This window comes from Anopheles gambiae, chromosome X (assembly GCF_943734735.2).
Source record: "Anopheles gambiae chromosome X, idAnoGambNW_F1_1, whole genome shotgun sequence".
Lineage (NCBI taxonomy): Eukaryota > Metazoa > Arthropoda > Insecta > Diptera > Culicidae > Anopheles > Anopheles gambiae.
This window is the reverse complement of record NC_064600.1, coordinates 3,461,487-3,489,443: the sequence shown is the minus strand read 5'-3', so window position 1 is coordinate 3,489,443 and position 27,957 is coordinate 3,461,487. Positions and strand designations below refer to the sequence as shown.

At 47.8% G+C, this 27,957-nt stretch overlaps 1 protein-coding gene across 21 annotated transcripts; it reads left to right on the top strand.

The window, feature by feature from the left end:
• The first annotated feature begins 54 nt into the window (after positions 1 to 54).
• Positions 55 to 27,957, top strand: LOC1272058 (leucine-rich repeat flightless-interacting protein 2). 21 transcript variants are annotated; one of them, XR_009766045.1, is made up of 11 exons: positions 55 to 378; positions 2,293 to 2,511; positions 2,786 to 2,969; positions 5,072 to 6,829; positions 21,165 to 21,392; positions 22,471 to 22,773; positions 22,856 to 23,219; positions 23,338 to 23,490; positions 23,596 to 23,780; positions 24,017 to 24,289; positions 26,703 to 26,776. XR_009766045.1 is itself a non-coding variant. In XM_061657191.1 (10 exons), the coding sequence occupies exons 3-10, from the start codon at positions 2,943 to 2,945 to the stop codon at positions 26,811 to 26,813; spliced, it is 1,545 nt and encodes a 514-aa protein (XP_061513175.1). In that variant the 5' UTR covers positions 55 to 378; positions 2,293 to 2,511; positions 2,789 to 2,942; the 3' UTR covers positions 26,814 to 27,957. The 21 variants fall into 21 exon arrangements, 20 of the variants coding, with proteins under 20 accessions (XP_061513175.1, XP_061513101.1, XP_061513110.1 ...); XM_061657191.1 differs by lacking the exon at positions 24,017 to 24,289 and having other exon boundaries at positions 2,789 to 2,969; positions 6,656 to 6,829; positions 26,703 to 27,957; XM_061657117.1 differs by lacking the exon at positions 24,017 to 24,289 and having other exon boundaries at positions 26,703 to 27,957.

The window sequence follows — 27,957 nt, the reverse complement described above, 5'->3', positions numbered from 1 at the left end:
AACCGCACCGTCGCCGCCTTTCGTCAAGTAACCTTTTCGTCAAGTACGCGTTCCGTCAAGCGCCCGTCGCCCGTCGTACACGCAGCGGGACCACACGCACACCACCGTCTCCCAGGCGCCGTCAATGTGCGCCCTGCTCAGCTGTGTGCGTAACTGCGTACGGGCGGCCTGTACATTTTGCGCCTGTGTGCATGTGTGTGTGCGCGAGTGTGTTTGTGGGCAGAATCATAACCTAAATGACCTGAGTCCCAAAAAGGTGTGCGACGAAAAAATCGAACCCATTTCGCGGACGGGCATTTGTTTTTGCCGTGTTTGCGCGTACCGTCGCGCGTCCCGTGTTTCCTCGTTCACCTTCGCGCACACGTGCAGAACGTACGGGTAAGTTGGCCGTTTGGCAGTGATTTCAGTCAAAAAAAGACGGGTCAGAAGCTAACAAAAAAAAAAAAAGAAAGGACCATTCGTCGAAAGGCCAGCAGAGGCCCCCACAGCGTTTGTGCAATCAACCTCTCCGCAGCAGCTCGGGTGGATTTTCTCTCTCACTCTCTCGCTCGCTTAGCTCGCACTGTGCACTCTGCAAACGCCAGATGAATGAGAACGGGCCTGAAGACAGTCGGGCGGCTGAAGCAGGGTAAGGCAAAAGAAGGAAACAAAACCACTTGCCATTGTTGCGGCACCAGCACCAGCAACATCCGGGAAAACAGGACGCAGCGGAAAAATAAGATTCGGAGGTGAAACTTTTCATTACAAAACCCTCTGGGTCCACTAACTCTGGGTGGAGTATGTGCGCAAGAGCGAAAGAGATATAAAGAGAGAGAGTGAGAGAGAGAGAGAAAAAACCACGGAGCCTTCTTCTATCAAAAGACATTAAGAAAAATAATACCAGGCGAATAAATAGCGCGCCCCGCACGTGTGCGTATGTGTGAGTGTGTACCGTTTTAGAATCGTGATAAAAAGCCGTACGTTTCCTGGGTCGTACTTTCCTTCCCACGGGTCCTCGCGGCACCCTCTAGAAGAGCAAGAAGAAAAAGTGTGCCCGTCCCCGTCCCGCATGTGTATGTGATATAGAAAAAAAAAAGTTAGGCCCAAAAAGCGAAGCGGCCACAGTAAGAAGATAGGCGAAGGTTCTCGATAAGAACACTGTGGTTGTTACATGTGCGCGTGTGTGTGTGTTTGTGTGTGCTGTGAAAGGGCTGAGCTGGTGTGCCGCAAGTGTGCAATTAAATGAAGATGAAGCAATGGAAAAGTTGACAGAAAAATGGAATGAAAAGACAGCGTAACGAGAAGAGTAAAAAAAAGCCCCCTTTCATCATTACAAAACACATTAAATTCGTACACACACACACACACATACAGGCAGTGCGAGCCACCGAGCAGCTTCCAACACGCTCGTACATGCGCGCACGCACACACACACGCACGTACGCACGCACGCACACGTAACAAACAGCAGCGTAAATCGGAAGCTGTGTGTAGTGGTGGTGTGTGTGTGTGTGTGTGTTTTTACTACTGCTGCTGTTGCCCGCACCACCACCCCTCCTCCAACACTATTCCGCGTACGTACGGGGTGGACAGCAGCAGCAGCAGCAGCCGAGCGGCCGAAACATCTGATTGTGTTCCGGGTTCTGTGCGGTTCGGTCGTGGCCCCATAGGACGTCGTGCAGTGCCCAAAAGGTGTCACCAGTGCGGGTTGGTCGCTTCCCACCTCTTACAGCATTTTTGGCAAACACGTAAGCGGGCGCACGCGAGTACAGTAGCAGCAGCAGCAGCACACACACTTCGATCAATGTTTGTCCATCCCTCAACCACCCGGCCCCAGTGCCCCGCGGCCCCCTGTCTTCGGTCGGTCGGTGTCGTCATCGTCCGTCTTGGCACACAGAAAGTGTCACGCGGTGGGGGGAAGAGAGAGGAGAGAGAGAGAGAGAGAGAGAGAGCGGGGCAGGGAAGCGGCTATTTCAATTGTTTCGGGAATATTTTTATTCGACCGGGAGTTTGGTCCCTGCGCGCGCGTGTGTGTGTGTGTGTGTGCGGGGAGTGAGTCTCCTGTGAGTCAGCAGCAAATCGCCCGCCGCCGCCGCCGCCCCATCTTCTTCAACAATCAATTGCCATAAAATCGTGTTCCACCCCCCACCCCCATCGCGTTTGGCCGTGGTCGACACCATTTGACACCTTTACGCGAATATGTGTGAAAAGCAAATGGATTTTTTCCTTCTCTTCTGTGGAATGCAAACATCAACACACCAGTTTTTCATTTTCTTCTCATCCTGTGTTTTTTCTTTCTTTTTTTCTTTTTAGGATTTGATTGGCGACAAATTTTTGCATACCAATTTGTTCGGGACGGAAGAAATAAAGCCGCAGCTGCGTTTGGTTTTTTTTTTTTTTTAATTATTTCTGGTCTGCTGCAGCACTGCAAGATAAAGGGGGAAATTTGCGGCATATACAAAAAAAAACGCAACAACTCAAAAGAGCATTCCCTTTACGAAAAGAGCACCCAGTGCCCTTCGCCCAAACGAGGTAAGCGAGCGACGACGACAAAGGGTGGCATGGGTGTTAAAGTTTTAATTTCATCTTGTTCCGTTTTTTTTTTTTGCAAATATCATTTCATGTTGCTAATAATGTCACGCATCGCATCGTTTTCGAAACTGACCACGACGACGACAACAATGCCGACGACGACGACGATCACAATGTGGCATTTTGAATTTTGTTGCTGGAACTTTATTATTATTTTTTTTACGCTGTTGTTCATCATTCACAAATTTTGCGGTACGTATACTGACTGGGCCAGCAGTGGTCATCAACACATCGTTCGTCCCTTTCTGCTGCTAAAGAAATCCGCGGAGCAAAAACCATTCTCCATGAAACGAATGAGCAGCGCGTGTTAAAGTTTTTGAACCTGCTGTACTCGAACAGGCGGGTTTTTTTTTGCCTTCTTCGGTGGTACCATGGGTCATCGAAGAAAGCGTAATAATGTACGTACAAACACACACACCCCGGTGGGTGGTAAAATAATTGCGTGTCGATTCGTAGGCCGTTTGTTTATTTCTTTCGCCCTCCCGCAGTAACATTTAACAACGGCGATGCGTTAAGTAAGAGATTTGCCGTGTTTTGGCTGTGTTTTGTTTGAGTGTAGATAAAGTGTCTGGATAGTGCTTAAGCAATCGGGCAAACAAATAATCATCCAGTTGTTATCGGGGGAGGGGGGGTTCGTTAGGAGGGCCGTCAAATTTGGTCGAATTTGATCTTGAATGTGTGCTTTATAAATGTATGCGAAATGAGAAAAGCCTGTTAAATGTTGAAGTTATTTTAACGGAAATTACCGTCCCGTGTACGTGTATGTATAACGACGAGTCTCTTTTTGTTAAAAAAAAAATATATCCAAATAAGATTGAGGAAGTCATTATGAACTTTTCAATATTAAATGCAATGCAATTTATGTAGATTGTAATGGTCAGGATGGCATAATTCGCAATTCGCTTGAACAACAGCAGTGAGGAGCAATGATATGATGTGAATAATTTCGTTGTAATAACAAAATTGTCAACATTTCGAATAATTAAACGTGCTAGTAATTTTTTTTTTTTCGCTCCCAAAACCATTGAATCATTCTTCATGGGGGAGGGGTGTCTTTATACACGTTACAAGAAGGTACATTTTCCTTAGAATTCCTTAACAAAAGCAGAAAAGGCAGCTTCTTACTAAAAGGTTTTTTTTTTTGTTCTATCAGTTGTTCTGTATTCCACCTAAAAGTGCAACTTTTCGTTAAAATCCAATCGTAGGAGCCCAAATATGTTTTTATGCAAGACACTGTGGTTGTTGAATGTTTTCTATTTGAAGCATTCGATTTTTTATTTCGCTTTGCCTAATACTTATTTGAAGGATTAGCGCGTAATTTGGATAAAGTTAACTTTCGTTTTAATTATTCGGCTGAAATTTACGAATAGAGTTAATTATTGATGTTTTAAAATGCGTGAAAAATGTTGACTAAATTCTACGGGTAGCAATATCTTTGGCAGCTTTCAGTTGGAATAGAAAGGCAAGGAAGACGGTCTTAAAATTATATTCAAAGAAGCTTCAGAAGAAATTGCGCTTTTAATTGAGCATTGCAAAGGTGTCAAAGTTCAAATTAGCACCTGCTGTAAAGGTACTTTTGATGGACGTTCGATTCACATTACGTTCCTGGCCACCGACAGTAATCGTTACTAACTTAGTGATGGGAAAAAAATGAAGATTTCGTCGGATATTTTCCGGACAGGCGTTTAAGTCCAATGATGCTACGTATTGATAGCCACAAAGAATCAAAATTTACTTTCAAACGATCCATTCCCATGGAGATTCTCCGATTGATTTCGCTTCTGAAACTTCTTATTTCTGTGCAAGAGCTGATTCTCGTTAATTGAAATAGCCTAAAACCAATTTTGTATGAGTGTATGTTTCACGTGCTCAAAAATACGATCGATTTACGATTGTGCAAAATGTGTCCATCATCGAAACAAGACGTCTGCAAGGTTTTCGCGGCATAAATCAACATTGCAATTTGTAATTTGACCGATACCTGTACCTCTGTTTTACAGCATTATTGTGTAAACATAAGTATTTAAAGCATAATACAATTATATTCTAAAGCAGACAATTTCTAAGTACAAGAAAAACCAATCATACAAGTACAAGCGCATTATTCAACTCAAATCGACCAAATGTTGCACACCCTTTGGAAACGGTGCTGGAAATCATACACTAGCACTAGCAGCCGCGATCACATTTGCGCCATACTAGCACCCCCTAGCCGTGCAGCAGCACTTCGCAATCGTGTACAGGGAATTACACTCAAACTCATTCTCTTTCCCATATTTTCTTTCTTACTTTCATAAAAAAAAAAACAAAAATACTCGGCGGCCCTTTGTCGGTGCAACACGCTTCACAACAACATTGAACAACATCAACATCAACAACATTATCATCATCATCATTGCCGCTTTACACACAACCGGAACGCCCGGAAAATGATTGGAACCCGCGCCTTTGCAAACGCGGAAAACAACAAACTTGCCCACCGTGCTGCGCGACCGTGCAGATGTGTGAACGTGTCGTTGCCGCTGGACTGTAAACGCGCCCCCTGCAACAGTTTGAACTCGCAAATTCGCAACCGGAACATCGTTCGCACAGCAGACTTGGCGCGCGCGCGCGCGATCGCAAACACGCCCCTGGCCGCTTTGGGTAGCCTGAGCGTACCTGGCTCCAAGGGACAGAGATTGATTATTTTGTTACACCTTCGCTTTTACGTGTGTGTTTTTGTTTTGTAATACAACCGCCCGCCGCCGTCCCCCCCCTGTCCCCCAGCGGGTGGCGTGTAAGTGTGTACAGTGCAAGCAGCAAAACACTTTTTTAACCGGCGCCGCGACCGCGTACACCCACGTATAATGTGGATCATACGATGTAAAATTTAGCCGGAACGCCCCAAACCACCACACACTTTTTTCTACTCCCCCAGCCCCACGCTTTGCCGTCTCCCGTTTGTGTGTGTGTGTGCGTGTAATTGTGTGTATTTATGAGCGTATTAATGTAATTGAAAGTGCAATTTATAGTACGAAAAAGCGTGTACAGTGTTTATATAAATATATAGTATAAGTATTATATTTTAGAAAAAGTTTCGCATTTTGCGCAGCCAGTAAGCAGCCAACCGCGTTTGCCCTGCTAGCGCCACAGAAAGCGTTGTGATATAGGTTTTGAATCTGAGCAGGGTTAGGAGTTCCCTTTTTTTGTTTGTTTGTTTTGTTCTTCTTTGATGTAAATGTAAAACCCCCCCGTTGATTGAAACACAACTTTAAACAAAAAAATACAGACGATAGGAGCGGCAAAAGCAAAACAAAAAACGACAAAATCGTGCGTACTGTGTGTATGTGTGTAACCTCAATTTGCAAAACAACTGATAAAGGGAGAGAAGTGTGCTCCGTGTGCGCAAACTGCAGGCCGTCCGGGAGGGCAAATTCTAGTGATCATGGCCTGCGCCGCCCGCACGACGCCCGCGTGCTGAGTAAATAGTAAATCCCTGTGTTTTCCCGTGCCCCGCCGCCACTGCTCGCTGCTAAGTATAGAAAATGCAGCACACCGGCAACAAGTTAACCCGCAGCAACTAACTGACCGAGCGTGCGTTCCGTTGCGTGCGTGTGGTTGTGTGGCCGCGCGCGCACATGGCCAGCCAGTGTGTACGGGGTGTCTGTTTGTTCTATGTTTCGTCGTTGTTGCTGTTTGTTTGTTTGTTGTTGACGTAAGCCGAGCCCGTGCTGTTGTGCCGCAGATGTGAACAGATGTGAACAGGAATCGAACGTCGGAGAGCGGCCCGAAGAGCATTTCTTAAATTCGCATTTCGCAACCGGACCGCGAAGAAACGGGATCGCGCGCGCGTGCGGCCTGTGTGCTTTTTCTTTGTGGCCCCTGTGTTCCCCCGGGCCGGATGTTACTGGACTGGCGGGGTGCGTGCGCCAGTCGTTCCCATACCGTGCAGAGTATTCGTGCACCAACACCACCACCATCAACCGGCCCCGGTGGCATACACCGCGGCGTACCAGCGCCAACAGCAACACCGCCACCACCAGCGCACACGACTTCAACATTTATCTTTTGCATTTCGTCATTTCTTGGCCTACTCGATCAGCAGGAGCAACAACAGAAACGCACCACCAACAGTAGTAACACGAGTAACACGACGCCACACACCACCGGTAGTACAGCAGGCGGCGGCAGGATGGAGAGCCCGAGTGCCGGCGGCAGGCGTCGCGGCAATTCGCGCATCAATGCCGAAGATCAGGCGCTCGATCAGATCGCAAAGGAGGTAAGTCGTACAGGGCAGACAACCCGCAACCCGGCGACCACTGACAGGTACACGGATGGTTTCGTTTGTTGCGTTTAGAGACAATGAAGGAGTTGGCTTTCGAAGCGGCGTACACATTAGATTAACTGGAGGGGTTTCCGAGTTTCAGTCATTCTCTCTGGCAAGATACTTCTTGGGTTGGGAATTGGGTTGGGTTTTAGGTTTCTCTTTTTTTTTTTTGGGAAAGATCCTCCAAAGCGTCGACTGAGTCTTGCTACTATTACTATTACACCCACCGCTCTGATCCGACTCCGACTATTGTTAGACCGATTCTAACACCGGAAAAATGATCACCACTAATTCCAGATTCGGAGTCGTTTGAATGCGTCCAGAGGCATCTGGAGGCGTCAGAAGTCGTCCAGAGTCGATCGGAGTCAACAGGAGCCATGTGTTTGTGAGCAGAGATTTCATTTTGTTGTGGTTTTTGTCGAAGGCTTTTCCAAGACCTTTGTTTCCAAGGCTTCGGTCGACTCCGGACGGCTACAGACGATTCTGACCGTCTCCGGATAATGCTGGACGTACATATCTATCTTCCGAAGTCGGATCCGAAATTGTCTGTGTCGGATGGGAACCGTCTCCGGATTTAGCCTGTTAAACCCATAACTATTCCTGGAGCCTTGCACTACATAGGAAACTAAATGCGGTCCTGCAGGCATGTCAGGTCCTGAGTCATGTCGTATGAACTATGGTATAATTAAGAGATCTACAATGACACCACTGCCAGGCTACAAGCTGAAGCAGGCAGAAATTAAGGATCTAGCGAAGGAGTACCGAGAAGGAATTGAACTATTGAAACGTATACCCTTCCGGGAGAAGATCTTGACCGGGGAGTCGAGTCCTAGGAGGATGCCGGGATTCTTGATAAAATAGCAATGTTCTCGAATGAACCTATGATCAGGGCTATGATAAGGATGCCTAGGAGGATGCCGGGATTCTTGATAAAATAGACGTGTCCTCGAGTAAAACTAACAAATCAAAAACTCACATGTTGTGTATCTTTTGGGTGCTGGATGTTTTCTTTTTCTTCTTCTTCTTTTTGGCTCAACAACCGTTGTCGGTCAAGGCCTGCCTGTACCGACTTGTGGGGTTGGCTTTCACTGACTTTTTTGGACTACCTCTCATAGGAGGATAGTCAGTGCTACGTATGGCAGCACGGTCCATTTGGTTGAACCCATGACGAGCAGGTTGTTAAGTCGTGCGAGTTGACGACTGTACCATGAAACCGGCTGCTGGATATTTTAGATAGTCTTTTGATTGGACCAGGTGGAGTCTAACGAAGAAGTATGTATCTTCTTTGCACAAGCACCTTGCAAGACAGAATATCAAAATATTGGCTACGAATCTAAAATGGTACAAAATGGTTTGGATTATGACACTTATCTAAAGATCAGAGCTATGATAAGGCCTCATCAATCAATTAAGTAACGCTGATAATGGAAGGGAGGGGTCCGTGATCAAACAAAGTTTGGAGAGCACTGACGTAATTGAATGAAGTTTTGGACGTAGCGTGAAAGCGAAAAACATCGAAAGGATGTACTTGTACGAAGCTGTGAATCGTTTCAAACCCCCTAATGCTGAGCTTCTAACCACTATGATGGGTCTTACTAGTCCGTATAATGGATCGTGTCATGTCGAGAACTTTATTGATCACTCTCGTCATCCCGACCGATAATGGGGCCGCCGCCTGCACGTCTCCAGCAGCAGCAGCAGTAGTGGCCAGAAACCCTAGGCCGGCTTTCCACCCAAAAACTTCCGCCAATACACACACACACACGCACACAACACGCGCTGCCCTCGCAAACCGGATGCAAACCCCGCGCTAATGGACCAAGAAGCAGCAACCAGAAGTCTGTGTGTGTGTGTGTGTGTGTGTGTGTGTGTGTGGAGCGGATGTTTTCCAGCTGGGCCCACATGCCCCGCCTGTGCGCGCACGCTAAATGCATTTTTTTATGTCGGCTCGGCTGCAACTGGAAGGCAACGGCGCGCAATTGGATCAGCTCGTTAAAAATCTGTTTCCTCCTTGTTGGGAGAAACAAGAGCTCATCGCTTGTAAGGTCGGTACACCGGTACACGTGGTTTTGCCCCGTGCGCTTCCCGTTCTGGCGGGGTGCGTTGACATTTCTGAACCGCGGATCCCCGTATCCCATTACCACTGGTCTCCGGGCACGGACCCCGGCCTCTGTTTTGCCGCTGCCTGCAAAACAACAATAAGCAGACGGAAAACGCGCGGGCTTCGTCGTCGGACGGTAATGATCGTTTATTTGTCTTTTCTTTCACTTTCTTCCATCGCCACCGTCGATGCGATTGATTTTATAGATTCGGGATTTGGGTTTCCAACTGTTTTTAGGCGCGTAGAGGCGTTGGGGGGTAATGCGAGAACGCGAGTGACAGCAATTATCGGCCCCGTAACGCGGGAAAATGGTCTCCGTTCGATCGGGGAGTGATTTTGGGAGAAGGGGGCGATGCGCAGCGACCCGGCCCGGTAATCGTGTTGAACGTTTGGGAAGAAAAATTACACGCCATTACCTCGGGTTTTTGGGGGTTAGGGGACACTGGGGCTTACTCGTCCGGCTGCTGTTGCTGGGCGCAAAGGTCTCCCGGGTGGAACTTTATTTAATGTACGATTTTTCACCACTCATTGTGGACGAGGGGGAGGGGGGAGAGATAATGTTGGATGACTTTATCCATTATTCTTACTCGACGTTCTATTGCCGCTGAAAAATGGGTTTTCTGGTTGAAAACTTAATTACCGTGCGCGGGACGGGAAGCATCTGTTGGTTTGGATCGGACAGGAATGGGCTGGCTTTTAGTTGTTGGTAAATAGTTGTGCTAAATGCTGTTGCATGTTTAACGGTTATAGGAAAATTCATCGAATTCCAATTGAATCTACAACGAGCGCTCACTAGCTTAAGACCTAAAATGGACCGTCATTTGCATGCTTGCATGATAACAAAATTGTTTGGCAAAAAAAAAGGTTTTGCTAATGCGATCTACCGGATGTTTGCTGCATCATCTGATAAGAACTGTACCTTGATCGTATCGCACGAAAATTAATTGATAACAGGTATCGAGCTCTTGCCAAATGGAAAAAAAATGAGCTCCACACTGTTACTGTCTCTTGTAAGCTAATCGTAAATTGTATTCACTTCATGAACTTACGGAATGTTGGTTATTTACATTTTATTGTTGGATGTATCTGATTCAGATTCGTGAATCTGCATGAATCTTTGATATTATTCAATAAACCTGAGATTCAAGAATCTTTCCATTTGAGATCCAAAAGTTCATCAAACTCGAAAGATTCTCAAAAGATTCCTTCAGCTTGAACTTCTTCTTGTTCTTCTTCTTGGCGTAACGACCTACCACGAATCATGTCAATCTATATACAGGCTCTCGTGACTTCTTCTTAGCAATTACGACACATAACCGGATATTCAGTCCTTGCTACGGAGAGAAGGTCCATTCGAGACTGGAACCCATGACGGGCATATTGTTAACCCGTGCGAGTTGATAGTTGATACAGTCAAAGGACCGACTCACATTCAACATCTTTAAAATCTTTTATGTCTAAAGATACATGGATTTTCAGAGAATCATGAATCTTCAAGGATTCATGGATCATTGGAGATTTATGAACCTGGAGAGATTCATGAATCTTTGGAGATTAAAGAATCTTTATGAATTGATGTCTTTGAAGGTTCGATTCGAGATTTGAATCACTCATTGCTGAAGATTCGTATGAACGAATCTCAACGAAAGATTCATCAATCACAACACTATTAAATTGAACGTTCTGTTCCTAAATATTTTGTTATGTCTCGTATTGGTTTCAAATGACATCGACTTCACGAAGGTCTTACTCTGCAGCATTAAAACTCAATTCAAATCGATTCAACCGATCTTCTTAAATAGCAACGGCGAGCGACGACGAATGAGTGACTATAAAATAAATAACCCCGCACTTAGTCATTTCGTTTTAACACTTTTGTTCTTTTTTAGGAACAAAAGTGCTTCTTCCAAAAAAACAAAAAGCCGGAAGTATCGGCTCTCCCGCCTGGTTGAATAGCGCGAAGCGTTCGAAACCTACCGATGGATGTGTTGTACGCCGCGAGCGGAAGAATTACAAATTACCCCGAACACGTCGGACGGGCAACCCGAGAGCAGCCCCCGGCAAGCGAGACAAAACTATAGGTTTGCTAAAGGCGCCCGGGCTACCCTGAAATGGCTTAGCAACAGCGGCAACTTCGACCCGAGACAGCACAGCAAGGGGTTGAACTGCTGGCCCCCAGTAGTTGCAGCGAAAATCCAAAGCGGAACCGGAAAACTCGCGTCAAATCCCGGCCGGGGCTCAGCTGTCTTTTCCTTTGGTTCCCCCTTTTCTCCCTTCGGGGGCGGCCTTCCCGCACACCACTGAGGATATTACCCCTCCGCCGAAGACGGCACACGGGTCTCGCGCAAACGATCAATCGATCTTTGTCACATTTGTCGCCGACGTGTATCGCTCTCCCCCAGCCGCGCCGATGTGTGTGTGTGTGTGTGTGCGCGAGAGTCGGGATGGAAAACGATTGACTGACATGTTTCCACCCCGGACGAGAAAAACAATGCAACCCACCACCACCACGAGGAGGGAAAATGCTTTGTAATTGCTCCTTCTCTTCCCCGGCGACACGCTTCAGCGACGCAGTAATGCCCATCGCCGCCTCGTGTGTCGTGACTTCTCAGGGGCCCGGAAGCCCGGGAAAAAGGTGTGACCCATTGCCGATGATGCCGATTGCGCATCTCACACACAGGGAGATATTATGAAATGAGTTGCAATGAGTTCCGAAGTACGGGTTTTGGAATGTGTGTCTGCCGTCTTCCAGAAATCCCCCAAACTGGCGGAGTCACGTACGCAGGGGGTTTTTCTGCCAGTTGCGTCCGTGCTCGACGACATCAACGACCCCTTGGTACGCATTACGGCAAAAGTGGCTAAAATTAAACCACTGCTGTCGCCCCATCCCTTCGGGGGACGAACATTAAAAAAAAAAACGCCGGCTTCCGAGAAGGAATGGTTTGCGCCCGAGCCTGTGGCCTGTGTCGTCTCCCCGTATGCTGAACTGTGCGTCGTGTTTATGTTGCACTTTTCTGTGGCTCTTCCCCAATCCACTCCAGCGCCCTGCTCTGTCTTGGCCTGTCCGAGGGGCAATTACGCAAAACAGAAAGGAAAACACGGCCAAACCAGCGGAAGCTACGGATTGTTTTTAAAAAAGACTACAAAGGAATGCCTAAGAATGCTCTGTCTATCCTGGAACAAACCCTCGGGGCTTGCGTTAGACGCCCCAACGTATGGGTGACGTATGGCGGCGCCCTCGCCTCATCAATCGGCATGTACCGAGTGAGTGAGTGAGTGATCTGTCTGCCGGTTGTGTGATGGGGGGATGGAACCACCGGAAGGAGGAAAAATCCAAATGCGTGCAACGCGGTGTGTGATACATTGACACGCGGCGGCTAGACAACACGCACAACCGATCGCGGGTGCGTCTGATTCGCAGCGCTAAAGATAGAACCCACCGCGCCCGACGCTTGACCTGAGGGACGTGCGGTTGTTCCGCGCGCATCGATCCGGTTCCGGCGCGGCACTGGCAGGAGCCGCTGGAGCCTGGGGGGGGGGGGGGGGGGGGAGGGGGGTGGCGGCAAGACAAAACCAGACAGACAGCGGTGTTCCCGCTGACAGATGGTGTCGCATCCTCCGCGCACGACAATTGTACTGCCCGTGCAGTTTGTGATTAACGTGTCGGGCGGTACGGGGACGTTGGACCGGTGAGGTTGGGCGGGCGTTTTGCGCGGAGCGGAGGAAAGATAGTTCTATTTACAGTGCAATACATTGATCTAGTTTCCGGAGTAATTATTAACGTTATATATATATATATATATATATTTTTTTTTGTAATTTCCTTCTTTCTAATGACAACCCGGCAACAATCGATGGTTCAATTGCAGGGTTGGAGGAGCTTCGTTGACATATTTGATTTACATTTCATCGTGCCATGGGTTTAAATCATGTTTTGTGTGGTGTTAAATAGCACAAAAACTATTATTATTAGTATTATTATTATTATTATTATTATTATTATTATTATTATTATTATTATTATTACTCGTTTAATGGAGAGAAAAAGTTCCTTGTGAATGTTATTAAGTTTCTCTCATTTTAAATAATCCAAATTTTCTTCCTCTTGCTCCGACTTGGGTTTCTGAATCTTGCTTCTGGATGGTTATTGAATATTATAGTTTTATCCATAACAGTTCAGTAGACACTCATCTACTGACGATCACTCTTTTGAATGAGTTGAATCAGAGTAAAAGAGTAGTTATAGGGATTCAACTCTCTTTCAATCACTCTTTTGCGACATGCAAATCCTGCATCGCATCGTAGTGTCTCACGCGTTTGTGATTAATCTCCTTTGTGATTCGGCTCACTTGCTGAGGTGACTCGCCGATCAGCGATCAGTGAACGTGAAGTAATTAAAACAATATTTAAACGATTCAAATCACTCACTCATGCTCAATTTGCACATCTCTGTACAGAACCGCCACTTCTACGTATGAAGAGGGGTGGCCGGGGGAGGATTCATACGAGCCTTGAACCAACGACTTGTTGGTAAGGATGTGTCATACGCTCCGGCTCGAAGGACCAAAATATGCAGGGTGTTTCGCTGATGTTGCGAATGCGAGAAAAAATATAATCTTCTACTACCACTGCTTCTAGCGACTGTAAAATAAGAATTAGTAGTAGACAAATATATTGTTTCTCGCATTCGCAACATTAGCGAAACACCCTGCATACTTTAGTCCTTCGAGCCGGAGCAGCGTTCGCCTAGCCGCTGCCGTCCGCCTAGCCGTCACTTGGTATCATGCCGGCCAAGCGCAAGGTCGATGCCGTTGCATTCGTTTCTCCCGTGCGTGTGTGCATGCAGCAAGAGTGCCAAATACAACGCCCCAAAAGCAAGAACAAAAAAAGTAACTCGCACCCTCCCAAGATGCTGCACACGCATTACTGTGCCGCTCGGATGCACACACACACACACGGCAGCACCCCTTGGCACGTTAAGACACGCGGTAGCGTCGGCCGCACGACCCATTCAGACGGATGTCCAAAAATAACAAAATCCGCATCGCACACCGCCAGACACACCGCGAAAGAGAGAGAGAGAGAGAGAGAGAGCATCACGCTCGTCTGCCGTCCATTCCGTGCAGCGTCTTCCCGTCCCGGGGGCGATCTGTCTGTCTGTCGCGCGGCTCGAAACGGAAATGCATCTCCTTGCGCGAGTGTTTCTTTTTTTTCCTTCTTCTTCTTCGCTCTGTTAGACGGGGGAAAGTGGAAAAGCCAATCGGCAAACCGTGGGTCGGCCACAGTCACTCCCGGTTGACCGAACGTGCCGCACGCGCGCGCTACCATTCAACTCCGTCGTCCCTGTCGGCAGGAGAGAGAAACGCACCGAACGGCGGATGCTGCGCAACGTCGTCGCGTACGCACATATAGGCCGTTGCCGTGTTGTCAGCTGCTTTACCGCGTGGCCGTGCTTAAGCTCAAAGTGCGTGCAGAGGGCTGGCTTAATCGACGAATGTGCCGCGTGCGTGAAGCACAGCTCTCGGTGCGTTGCGATAGTGTGTGGTGTGTGATGTGCAAAGCGTGGAACACAGTTTGGTAGAGCAGAGAAGCTTCTTGTTCTTGTGTTTTGGTGGGTGGAAGCGGAAATTAAGGCAAGCCGATCGAGCGTCATTCATTTTTAGGATGAAAAGTACACTTGCAAGTTGGTAGAAATTCGCACAAAACCACCAGAAGGACCGCGTGTCTGTAGCGTGTGCCTGGAACCTCCAGTTCAATCTTCAATCAAAAAGGCTCTTCCGTGAAGCAGCAGCAAAAGAGGAAAAAAGGAAGCCAAAAAATGGTTCAGCTAAAGCCGCAGCAAACGTCGCTCGCCAGCAAGCTGGTGGTGCAGCATCAACAGTGCGGACCGTCGCTGAGCGACTGTCTCGAGCTGGAGGCTGCCGGTCAGCCGAAAGGATTAGCCATCAAGGGAACCTGGCGCTACGTGAGTAACAGTGTGCAGAACGGCAGAAAGCATGGCAAAAGCCAAGGCTCTGGTGGGGTGGAGGTAGGGGGGGGGGTTTGTGTTTTGGCAACGAATGGGGCACTATTCATTTTATGTACGTCTCCGTTGTTTGTCGGCGTGTGGGCTATAATTAGCGCCGTGCTGTGTTGCACCGCACGTGTTGACAATTCGGCTGCCCGAAAGGCGCATGATCCGAGTGCGTACTTCATTTCTTCTCCCCTAGTTTTATGCATAATTTGCAACCTTTGGTCTGGAATGTGTAGGGGATGTGTGTGCAATACACCAGAATCGCAAACTCTGCGATGCGTGCTGGACGCGTCACATGATTTAGTCCCGAAGTAGTTGTTATGGTTCAGTAATTCAGAGATATAACATGATGCTGTTGCTGAAGTGCTGTGCTTGATGACTCTTTCGTAAATATTCTATCACATATAGTACATATATCTTCAGTGATGAGTGATTCTAATCTCAAATCGAATCTCTAAAGAGTTATGAAACTCAAAGAACCATGAATCTGTTAAGAGTCATGAATTACAAAGAACCGAGGATCTTTGAAATATCTAAATTTCCAAGAATGTGTAGATTGTTCAAGGCTTTCGAATTCCAAAAGATTTGTGAATATCTACAACCACCAAAAGTAACAACTGTGATACGGATTGTTTCATAATGCAATCAATCCGATTATGCAGTGAAGTGCAATCAAGAGACAAACATAACAACTGGAAAAATCTTAAAACAATGATTAATGAATCTATCTAGGCTCTTAAACCATGAGAGACTTATGAATCTTTTCAAATTCATAAAGCTCTAAAGCTACAGGAATCCTTGAATCTCCTATATAGAATCTGAAATATCAGTCCTCAAACATTTACTTGGAAGTTCAAGGTTGGAAGAAGATCTTCATTTTCAAGAAATAATTGGACGGGTGACAACTGTGAATGATCTCGCGTAGCTCGCACAAACCTGGTAAAGCATTGGCTCAAGGAATATCTTTGCCTGGTAGTTTTTATTTGTAGTTTGAAGAATTGCTATCGCTTGAGTGAATGCCTCTCGAATGCCGAACGCTATTTAATAGGCCTGATAGGCAACGGTATCGATCTGATTTTGTTATTACCAAGCCCAACAATAACTATCATGGTTGATATTAGTGTCATTTCGATGACCAATATTTGATCACAAGTAGATAATACCAACAGTCCAATAGACCAATAGTAGATAAAAAAAACACGGTAGGATTTACTATCATCTGACTGGGACCGAGCATCCAGCAAGATAGAGGCGAACCAAGGCTATCAAATCGAACGTGACTTTATTCCCATTTGAAGCAATCCTTCCCCTAGCACGAACTGTATACGGTTGGGGTTTGTTGGATACCACAAGAAGAAAAGGAAACATTGTAACACTGCATTTGCAACGGGGTTCTTTCTTTATCCCAACACAAAGCAACTCTTTCTCGAATTGTTGAACTGCAGTGTCCAAAACAGGCAAAAGAAACCCTGAAGGGATATGACAGTACGCTCTTTGATTCGTGTTGATGCCACCCACAGTCGTGCGATATTGCAGGGAAACCCTGCCAATAAGCATTCACGTGGTTATGACCGCTTCTTACCGAGAGAGTGGTTATGATATGCAAAAACACATTTGGAGTCACATAATCTCACTCGTCCCAAGCAGCTAAACTAGTTGCAATAGACACACACTCATACAAACACGGTATAGGAAGCTGTCGTTTAGTCAATTTCACTTTCACCTAGTTTCAGGGGGGAAACGCTTACAGCGATACGAGATCAGACGCTTAGGCTTGCATTGGCACCGTCCATCCGATGCCAATGCGAAGTTAATGCCCTTTTGTGGTAGTTTGGTTCTTCGCTCCGATTAGCAAATGCTGTTCCCAATGCAGAGGCGCTGGTGGCGGCCCTCTCAGTAACACGAACCCCCCTTTTGATATCGGCACCCGGTAGAAAGTGCACTGGCATGGGCATGTAATAGCGAACAGAAGAAGATGAAGGGAAGACACACAACTACACACATTAGCGACTCGCAAACGCAAAGAGAGTTAATAGAGCATGTAAATAAGCATCGAGCTTTGGGTCGGTGGCATGTCGGAGAGAACGCGCAACTATTGATGAGTCTAGCGATGTGAGCACAGCAGACAGACGGCAGGCTCGGAAGCAAAGCGTGCTACGTGATGCGGCGATGTGTGGAAACTAGGATGCGCGCGCCCAGTAGCTCGGTCAGATGCCTTATTTAGCTTATCTAGATTCCACCGATGGAGGCGAAAGGCGTTCGATGATGGCGCAAGGTTGGACGGTAGCTCAGAAGCATGATGCCCGTTATCGTACCATTGTTCGTTTATCTCGCCTGTGCTACTGTTCTTTGGATTTTCAACTGGCAGTGAACTCTCTCTCTCTACATAGTCTGCAGGCTTGATAATTCGATCAATTCCAGTACATTCAGGACCCTCAAACCTGTAATTCTTTAGCTCCGTACATGCTGATTCCATGGCGTGTACAGTGTTGCGCTCTCTAACTCATGATTTCTATTTTTGATACGAAGATATCGTCTAGAAACTAAGCTAGATTCTGCAATCGTACCCGCAGCTTCCTAGAGCAATTGTTAGATATGCGTTTACAACGTATGGTAAAGTATACTAAATCTTCTATCTCCTTCCAGCGCGTATAAACTACTCATACCCTCAAGCGGACCCATTGCGGTCTGTAGACTACAGAGAGCTAACTGTACACAATTTTGCCAAGTCTCAGAATATGCAATAAGTTCAGGAACAATCTATCTTCCGCTCTAAAAGTGCGAAGCGCATAAAATACCAGAGCATGTAATCTGCTGTCAACCTTCCCTACACTATCCACCACCAACCACCCATTCATAAAAACGAGAAGGGTTAGCATTTATGTGTTTCTACCTTGAGTTTGTTGTAAAACTGGCTGGAATTGGTTGTTATCCCGTGGGAACAATTCTCACCTTTTCCCGTGGCCATTGTTCTGATTGTTCAACTTGTTCATCCGACTAGAAAGAGATAGATAGATGAGAGAGGCTTATTGTTTGTGGCAGCTCCTCTACGCACACACGACGCGCCGGGCCTTTGCTAAACAGAACGTGACCAATTGACAGCGGGGTCTGGTGTGCACGTTTCAAATTCTATTGTTGTTGTTTTGTAAACAACTGAGGAGGATTGTAGTTTTCTCGCTCTCTTTTTTTCCATCAAGGCATCTTGCTGTGGGTGCTGACGTACTTCCAAGTTTCTCAGACGCCGAGGGTATGATTGACCTTTCTTTCTCTCTAGGATTTTAGTTTGTTAAAGCTTGCTAGCGACATCTTAGAATTGATCACATCCAATAAAGTGTCAGCTATAATTAATAGCTCTTTTATATTACCACTCATTATTGCCATCACATTGGAGGGAGAGATGTCTTCAATGTCTTGATCTGTGATTCTAGCAGTTCCTGTTTTTTTTTGTTGCCTTCTATTTTGTTAGTCATATTTTATGAGGCTCCCCTTTCCACCTTGTGTACACTGCGTGCACGCGTCTCTGTGTCACCAGCTCCGTTGGTTTGCGCCGAGGTCTCTTTTCGTCTGCTTTTATTTGATGATTGACGTAATATCTTACTCACAGCTCCCATTCATCGCGTCCTTAACTTCGAGCTCGCGTCAGCTTTTCGGTGCGTCCCGAACGTTCGACAGCTGTGCGCGCGGCGGCGGCGCCTTACGAGCATTCTTCCCACGGAGCGGATTTCGGCCTTTGGCTGCCGAAGGTTGCCCTAATGAATTGCATCTGGAACGATGCCCGGAACGGGGGAAAGATGGGCGTTGAACGCCCCGAGTGGGAAGACAATGTTTTCTATATGAGCTATGAAGTTTGTTTGCACACTTGAGGAAGCCAACACGCCCCACGGCAGGGGACTCACGAGGATTACAGGAGACCCTCGAGATACGACCCAATCAAGATGCGACGATTTTGACTTTGACAGTTTAAAGATGTCATCTAGCTGAAATTGATACAGGTAGTCCCCAAGATACGCGGCGCTTTATCTTTATACAAATTTAGCAATTCCTTGAGTCACAGCTGTTGAGGCAATTCCCTAAATTGTACTGATTTGAATCGTTTCAATTGTTCAATGCGAAAAAAATCAATCAAAAATGGTTCAAAATTGTAATCTTCAGTCAAAAACACATCTAAAGATTATTGTAGTTGCTTAATCTACCTATTTCGTTCAAAATTACCCGAAAATTAGCTAAACTTTGACTGGAAACCGCGTAATACTACTTACACGGACAGCTGAGATATGCGGTTTCTTCTCGGGCCGCAATAATAACTCTGTATCTGAAGTTTTATTTTTGCTTTCTGATTATCGTTACATACACATTTATGAAGACTTTCTAACTACTCGAACTTGGATTTTGACATAGTGCATACACGATTTCATTGTAAATTAATGCATTCTGTTAAATTGTTTTATTTAAAATACACGAAATTGACTGCTAGTGGACTTTTCAACTACTGTTACAAACGATGTCGACATTGACATTTATTCGACATACAGTAGCACTTCGATTTTCCGGGTTCGGATTAATCGGCGGACGGCTTCACCATGCGCATGAATTTGACAGCTGATCAATCGTGGCGAGAATTTTATTTTGCATTGTTCCGATTGAAAAACACATTTGTTGTGCAGCTGTCTAGTGTCTAGTGATATTTTCAAACTTCATGTTTGTCCAACAACAATTGTTTAATCTATAGCTAATGAATAATGAACTAAATCTACTAATAAACCCGACTCGAACAAACGTATATGACGTATATCGAGGTGTGCAACGATAGACATTTCGAGCAAGCACGACAAACTTTATCTCAAACCCGTCAAATTCCAGACATTTTTCAATGTTCGATTGGTGCCAGAGCGCAGGCTTAATAAAGCCTGTTGTTTTTTTTAATGAATCTGACAGTTGTTGGACCCGATCAGTGAAAATGTCCCGGTAGTTTTCCGTTCCCAAATAAAGCAGTATCGCGGGGCTTCCCTGTAATAGGCGAGCGATCTCGCGCTCTCCCTCTCGCCCACTGATCTAATCTGGCTGGAATGTTTGCTTTGCGCCGTGCGCAATAATTGTCCCGTGGGTTGACATTATTCTTTCGCTGTGTGCATCTCTCCAGCCCATCTGGATCATTTCGTGCGGCGCCTCTGTATGGGTACCCACTTTCACTCGCGCGCGCGCGCGCGCCCATAAGCTCGCCCGCCTTTTCTCTCGCAATGGCTCGCTAGCGCTGTCTCGCTCGCTCGCAACCTGCGCTACCCGATCGCTGCTACCTGGAAGTGCGCGCTGGGCTCGCCCGCAGTCTGCGCGCGTACGGTGGTGCGGTACGGTCGGTGTGCGCTTTTTAGTGTGTGGGCCGGTTTTCTAACACTCCCGGACGTATTGGGAAGCGTGTGTGCGTGTGTGTGTGTGTACTAATAGTTGCGAAAGACAGTGGCCCTTGCCGCCCTGATCTAAGAAAAGCCCGTGGTGGACCCCTGTGTTTGTCGAGCTGTGTCACACGTCAGTGTGTCATCGGCTGTTCACTGCACACACTGTGCCAAACACTTCTAACCGTATGCGTGTGTGTGTGTGTGGAGCTCACGTATACTTCTCGTGCCACTGCTATCAATCACAAAGCCACACGCTTTTGTGTAACACAAACAATAGGACGGCGAGCTGTGTGTTGCTCGCTCGTTTCTGTTGGTCCGTCCTTCAATCAACAGCACTGCTCTGTGTGTGTGTGTGTCATTGTTCTTTCGGGAATCAAAGTGCGCACAGTGTGGCAGAGTGTACACTCCATTTGGCACACGCCGCTCCTGTCATTTTTTTGGGGGCGCTTTGTGTGTGTGTGTGTGTGAGCAAAGAACAAAAAAAAAACAGTTTGTGTAATTTGTTTATGGCCAAGAGAGGGTGCCCGAGTTTCGGTATTACAGTTGTAGTGTAGTTTTCATATAACAAAAAGCAAGAAAATGCAACGCTACATCGAATCCATGACGGTCGACTGTGGCGTCATTGTCGGGCACAAGAGCAACGCCAGCAGTGTGGGCGACATTTACGAGCTGGCAAACAGTGAGCTGTCGCTGTGCGAGTACTCCTGCACGACTGGCGACGACGCGCCCGACTGTGGTGGTGATGGTGGTGCTGATGATGGTTCGTCTTCACCCGAGCAGGGCAGCAGCATCCGGAGCGACAGCTACCACGATTCGTCCTCGCTGCAGGACCCGGACGATGGGGGGGCGGCGATCATCCAGCAGCAGCAGCAGCAGCAGCAGTACCAGCACGGCGGCTACGAACCGCACCGGCAGTACCATCGGCTGTCCGTGTCGCACACCGGCGACGAGTTCAGCTCCGAGGAGGATGAAGCGTTCGTCGAGCTGCTCGAGCGGGCCAGCGACATTGTAGGTGTCTGTGGGGTTTTTTTTTTTTCAAAATCAATTTCAGCTCTGGGTGGCTGGGCATCTGTTGCTACCGGGACTTCCGGAACATCTGGGACCGTGTACCCCGGTGTATGTGTTTTGTCTTTGGTGGTAGAAGAATATTACATTGTCCGGCTTTTTTTGTGTATGTTGCCAACCTGCTCAAATTTACAGGGTTTTCCAGGAATTATCATAGCTGTGGGACACTTTATTGAGTCCTTAAGCGAAATGAACTAAATGTAATCAGAATTGGACTCTATAGCTCCCTTGTTGGACAAATGTAATAGGAATTTCAAAAGCAGCCTGTTCAACAAGGGTGCCATAGAATCCAATTTCCAACATATGAAGTTCAATTCCCATAAGAAAGAGTCAAGGAAGTGTCCCACAATTATGAGAACCCCTGGAAAACCCTGTATGCTTTATTTTCTGCGTCCTCTTTTATGTTTTTAATTGTTTTTTTTTTCTGTTCATCTCATCATTCGCCGCTTCTCTCTATGTTTCATGTTGACAGTGGGGGCGCAAAAAGCGGGACAGTAATTTGAGCCACTGAACACAAAAATTGCATTCTTATTTTATCACACAAAATGCCAAGAGGGTTGGGCGACATTGCATTGCGCAACAACCGGTGTGTCGTCGTATCATGTGTCTCTAATAAAATAACGATCAGGTTACTCGCCCCCCCTCTCTCTCTCTCTCTGCAAGCGGGAAGCTTACCTTTGGCATTGTGACGCGCTCGATCGGGTTCGAGCCGGCCTGGTGATCGGGTTTGGGAAAATGGCCGGCGAACCAACAGTCGCGTGCCAGGCACGTCCCAGCGTAGTCGTACTTCGTTTCTTTAGGAAGGGGAAGGAGGTATTAATTATGTGTCGCTGCAATCGCTAATATATATGTCTCTGTGTGTGTGTATAAACGTTGTCCACTCTTCGTCTACTCCCACCCATTTTTGTGTGTTAATCTTCGTTACGCCTCCGGGAAAACATATCTCCGTGTGTGTATTGATGCGATGTGTCTAATTATTTGTTCTGTATTCATTGCTTCCCGCCTCCCCCCCCCCCCCCAGGCCGAGGCACGATTAGCGGCACGGCGCCAGGCCCGTGCGGAGGCGCGCGAGATACGCATGCGCGAGCTGGAGCGGCAGCAGAAGGAGCTGGAGCAGACGGCGGACCGGGTGTTCGATCTGCAGCAGCAGTCGATCGGGCTGTCCGAGCCGGCGACCGCGCTGGTCGCGACGACGCCCCGGTCGAGCCGCATCCTGGCGCAGAATGCGGTGACGCGCGGCAGCGCCCTGTCGTCGCGCCGGAACAGCGAGGACTCGCTGGAGGAGGAAGCCCGCAGCCTTCGCGACCTACGGCACGAGCTGAAGGTAACAGAAAGAGAGAGAGAGAGAGAGTGGACGCTTCCTGTTGCAAGATCATCTAACTAACTTCCTTTCTATGATTCGGCAGGAAGTGGAGGAGCGCTTCCGGAAGGCGATGATTGCGAACGCCCAGCTCGACAACGAGCGGTCCTCGCTCAACTACCAGATACAGCTGCTGAAGGACAAGCTGGAGGAGGTGGAGGAGTCCCACTCGCAGCTGCAGCGCGAGTACCGGGAGAAGTGCCGCGACCGGGAGGCGCTCAAGCGCAACAACGACAAGCTGAGCGAGGAGCTGAAGCTCGTCCAGGGCCAGCTGCAGGAGCGGGACGCACTGATCGAGCAGCACGGGCTGGTCATAGTCACGGTGGAGAACGAGGACGGTACCGATGCGCACCGCGCCCTAGTCACAGCGGATAACGCGCAGCTGCTCAAATCCGTGCCCGGTTCCCTTGGTGGGTGTTTCTTTTATTTTATAATATTTTTTTGTTTTTGCACGTGTTCGTGTCTCTGCGGCAATGGTTTTATATGTATTTTTTTGTTCTTTATTCCTCCCCCTCCCCTCCCACACAGACGTAAGACTGAAAAAGTTTGCGGCCGAAAAGCAGGAGCTGCAGACGGAGCTGCAGTCGCTGCAGCAGCAGCTGAACGATATTAAGAGCAAGGGCCGGCGGTACACCTCCATGAACGGTTCGCTCGTCGATGACGATTACGAGGATGCGCAGCGTAAGTAGCGTGATGCGTGTGTGTGTGTGTGTGTGTGTGTGTGTGTGTGTGTGTATGATGGTCAAATATCATTTAACCCGCTGCCTTGTCTGTTCTGTTCACCAGGCGAAGCCAACAAGCTGATCACCGAGTATAAATACAAGCTGCAGAAGGCGGAGCAGGAGATCGCGAACCTGCAGGCCAGCCTGGCCCGCTCGGAAACGCAGGTGATCCGGTACAAGAGCACGGCCGAGGCGGCTGAGAAGGCCGAGAGCGATCTGAAGATCGAGCGAAGAAAGCTGCAGCGCGAGGTAAGCGAGCTTGACAACGAGCGGGCCCGGGGGGGAAACAGGGTGACACGGATCTTTTCTGCCGCCCCTCCCGGGCGGGGAAGAAAGTGTGGAGGAGAATCCGATCGAAGTGTATTTGTACTCAATTTTTGTTTTCTTCCCATTACACTCTTTTACTCGCCTACACATCACAAACACACACATCAATACATATACCAATTCGCTCATATTCTTGGGGGGCGGGTTGGGGCTTTTAGCCTATCATTACGCAATACTGGGACGAGTGTCATTGTCAGTAGTGAGACTTTTTCCTCACAGCGCCAGCACCATTCGACTTTCGACTCCGATACTCAAACAAATTAGTTGTGTGTTTGTATGCTGTACAACCGCAACTGTTCATCCCCTAACACACACACACACATACACTCATTCATACTCAGCTCAATTTTAGGGGGAAAAGCGCCACTTTTTTGCACCCACACTTTCTAGTTTTGTTCTGTACATCTGAACAGTCTCGCGACCTTACCCTGGTACGTCCGGTTTTCTTCTAGCGTTTCGCGTGTGTGTGTGTGTGTTGAAAGAGTGAAAGTTATTTACCACCTTCCCAACCTCTCACCTTCATTATGCACTAAACAACCATCGTCATCGTGTTGCGTGCATCGAGGAAAATGGTTACTAAAACTTCGTTGCCCCCACGCGCCCCACCGTGTTTGTTTTTATCTTGTCCCAGCCGTTTCCAATCATGTTTTCATATTTCATTGCAAGTTTCGTCTCCCATTTGTTTGTTGTTTTTTCTGTTTTTATAATTGTTTGGTTTAAATAATCTGTTGTGTTGCTTTCCGTTTTTCGGCGTGAACCAAGTGTGCTCAACGGTTGCTGCTGCGAATTTAGTTTAGACGGCTTTGAACGCCTGAAGCGTTTGATGAAACGGTTGGGGCTTGTTGGCTCGATGGCAGCGCCACCTAGCGGATTATCGAAGACACAAACACGAGGCGAGACCGACGTCACACTGCAAGCGTCCGATCGGCTTGCGCAAACGTCTGAACTGGTGATGGGAAAAATGAAGTTTTCGACGGAATCGCGTTTCCGTTCCGGAACTATCTCCGGAATCTCTGGAATCGGAATAGGCTCCGAAATCAGAAACGGAGTCGGTTTCGGCATCTTCCCAATTTACTTGTAAAACGACCTATTCTCATGGTGACTCCCGGATTGGTTTCGCTTTTAAACTTCTTACTTCAATTCAAGAACTGATTCTCCTTCTGGAGCTAATTCCATTTCTGGAGTCAAAACTGATTCCGTTACCGGAGCAAATTGCGATCCCCGGGTGGATTCCCATTCCGGAGCCGACTCCGGAATCGGTTCCAGAGTCGCGTTCGGAATCTGCTCCAGAGTCAACTCCGGTATCGGGTCCGAAGTCAACTCCGGAATCGGGTTCGAAGTCAACTCCGGAATCGGGTCCGAAGTCAACTCCGGAATCGGGTTCGAAATCAACTCCGGAATCAGGTCCGAAGTCAACTCCGGAATCGTGTCCGAAGTCAACTCCGGAATCGGGTTCGAAGTCAACTCCGGAATCGGGTCCGAAGTCAACTCCGGAATCGGGTTCGAAATCAACTCCGGAATCAGGTCCGAAGTCAACTTCGGAATCGGGTCCGAAGTCATCTCCGGAATCGGGTCCGAAGTCAACTCCGGAATCGGGTCCGAAGTCAACTCCGGAATCGGGTTCGAAGTAAACTCTGGAATCAGGTCCGAAGTCAACTCCGGAATCAGGTCCGAAGTCAACTCCGAAATCGTGTCCGAAGTCAACTCCGGAATCGGGTTCGAAGTCAACTCCGGAATCAGGTCCGAAGTCAACTCCGAAATCGGGTCCAAAGTCAACTCCGGAATCGGGTCCGAAGTCAACTCCGGAATCGGGTCCGAAGTCAACTCCGGAATTGGGTCCGAAGTCAACTTCGGAATCGGGTCCGAAATCAACTCCGGAATCAGGTCCGAAGTCAACTCCGGAATCGGGTCCGAAGTCAACTTTGGAATCGCGTCCGAAGTCAACTCCGGAATCGGGTCCGAAGTCAACTCCGGAATCGGGTCCGAAGTCACTTCTGGAATCAGGTCCGAAGTCAACTCCGGAATCGGGTCCGAAGTCAACTTTGGAATCGCGTCCGAAGTCAACTCTGGAATCGCGTCCGAAGTCAACTTCGGAATCGGGTCCAAAGTCAACTCAGGAATCGGGTTCGAAGTCAACTCCGGAATCGGGTCCAAAGTCAACTCAGGAATCGCGTCCGAAGTCAACTCCGGAATCGGGTCCGAAGTCAGCTCCGGAATCAGGTCCGAAGTCAACTCCGGAGTCAGGTCCGAAGTCAACTTCGAAATCGGGTCCAAAGTCAACTCCGGAATCGGGTCCGAAGTCAACTTTGGAATCGCGTCCGAAGTCAACTCCGGAATCGGGTCCGAAGTCAACTCCGGAATCAGGTCCGAAGTCAACTCCGGAATCAGGTCCGAAGTCAACTCCGGAAGTGGGTCCGAAATCGACTCCGGAATCAAAATCGAGTACAGTATTGGAATCGGTTCTGGAGTTGATTGCCAACACGGAATCAGAATCGGGTAGGTCCGATTCCGAGCTCGCACTACTGAACGTCTGTATCCAATAATTCGCTGCCAGCGAGGAGATAGTGTGTTCAAAAGCGTGTGTGTGTGTTGCATTCGATCCTGTTTTTACTTTGTTTGTTTATCATCCCGACCGATTTGAATCAAAAACCGTTTAGAAAATTTCGTGGAAGAAAGACAAAAAGGAAATTCAAGAAGCAAAAAAACGGTGTCCAATCGTTTTGTTCCATGGTTTACGTGCTAATATCGCTGACCCTATACTAATAAGCCAAACAGCAAATGCACCCGTACTAATCGCATTCTCTCTCGCTCTCTCTCTCTCTCTCTCTCTCTCCCGCTCCACAGAACCGTGAAGCGATGGACCGGCTGGAGGAGCTAGAAACGTCAAACAATCATCTGCTGAAGCGGCTAGACAAGCTTAAGAACGTCAAGAGCAACATCCTGAAGGACATATGATAGGACCAGGGCGGCCCCCCGTCCCCAGTGGCATCCGGGACGGCGGCGACGAGGACGCAGCGCCGCCCGCCCGAGCCAGCCGGCGGCGAGCGCGGGAACCGTGGGAACAAATAACTGGCAGCAGCAGCGCCCACAAACACCCAATGGGGGGGGAGAGAGGAAGGGTTGGCACATTCGTTAGAAAAAAAAACCCCATCTTCATCCCCCTCCCTCTCGACGTGATTTGACTTAAGCCCCCTTCGCACCCATCCCCTTTGCGTATAAGTAGAAGCGAAAAGCAAGCATGATAGATAGAGCCATCTCCCTCCCGCCACACGCGCCGCCGATCAGTTATGTATTATCGTTTATCCCCTGTCCTCAGCCGCCTCCCACTCTGCCGCTCGTTTTACGCGCATTGTAAGCGTATAGGGCTGCGATGGGGAGGCTCTGTGTGTATGTGGCGTGTTAAGTCCGTATGTTGTGTATAAAAAAATGTTACTTTTGAAGCTTGAAAGTTCACAAAATGCATAAATCGGTAAATATATAGAGAGAGAAAGATAGCATGGCCCAAAATAGGCACATCCTCCCCCCCCCCCCCCACTTCCCCTATCCACCAGATAAAAATGGAAACGCCTTCCACGGACACAGGCGCCGCGCTGCTTCGCGTTACACGGACACAACACGGGCGGCAAGTTTTGGCACTCGCGAGAGCATGCAATGTTGTGGCCCCCCTATTGCTACCTATAGCTACTACTCTCCCTGCTTCAGCCTGCACATAAAATGGCATCGAGTATTTATTATATAAAAAAAAAAGTTTTAATCTGTTTTTTTTTTTAAATTAACAAAAAGCGATCGTTTGTAGAAAACCTGTTCTGTTCTGCGCCTGCGTGCCAGAAGCATGAGCAACATGTGGCAAACGGGAAGAGGGAGAGGGCCAAGGGGGTGGGTAGATGATGCAAAAGAACCATGATAGCTGACCGTACACAAAAAAAAAAATAAAAAAAAAACATTGTAACTAGTGTAATATCTTAGACATATGACCACGATGCGGCCACTGTGCTTCGTGTGTCAAACTTGATCATGACCGCTGTCATGATCATCGTGCGCGCGGCAATGAACAATAAACGTCATTCGTTTACGGATCGTCGTACCGGCAACATCTTCA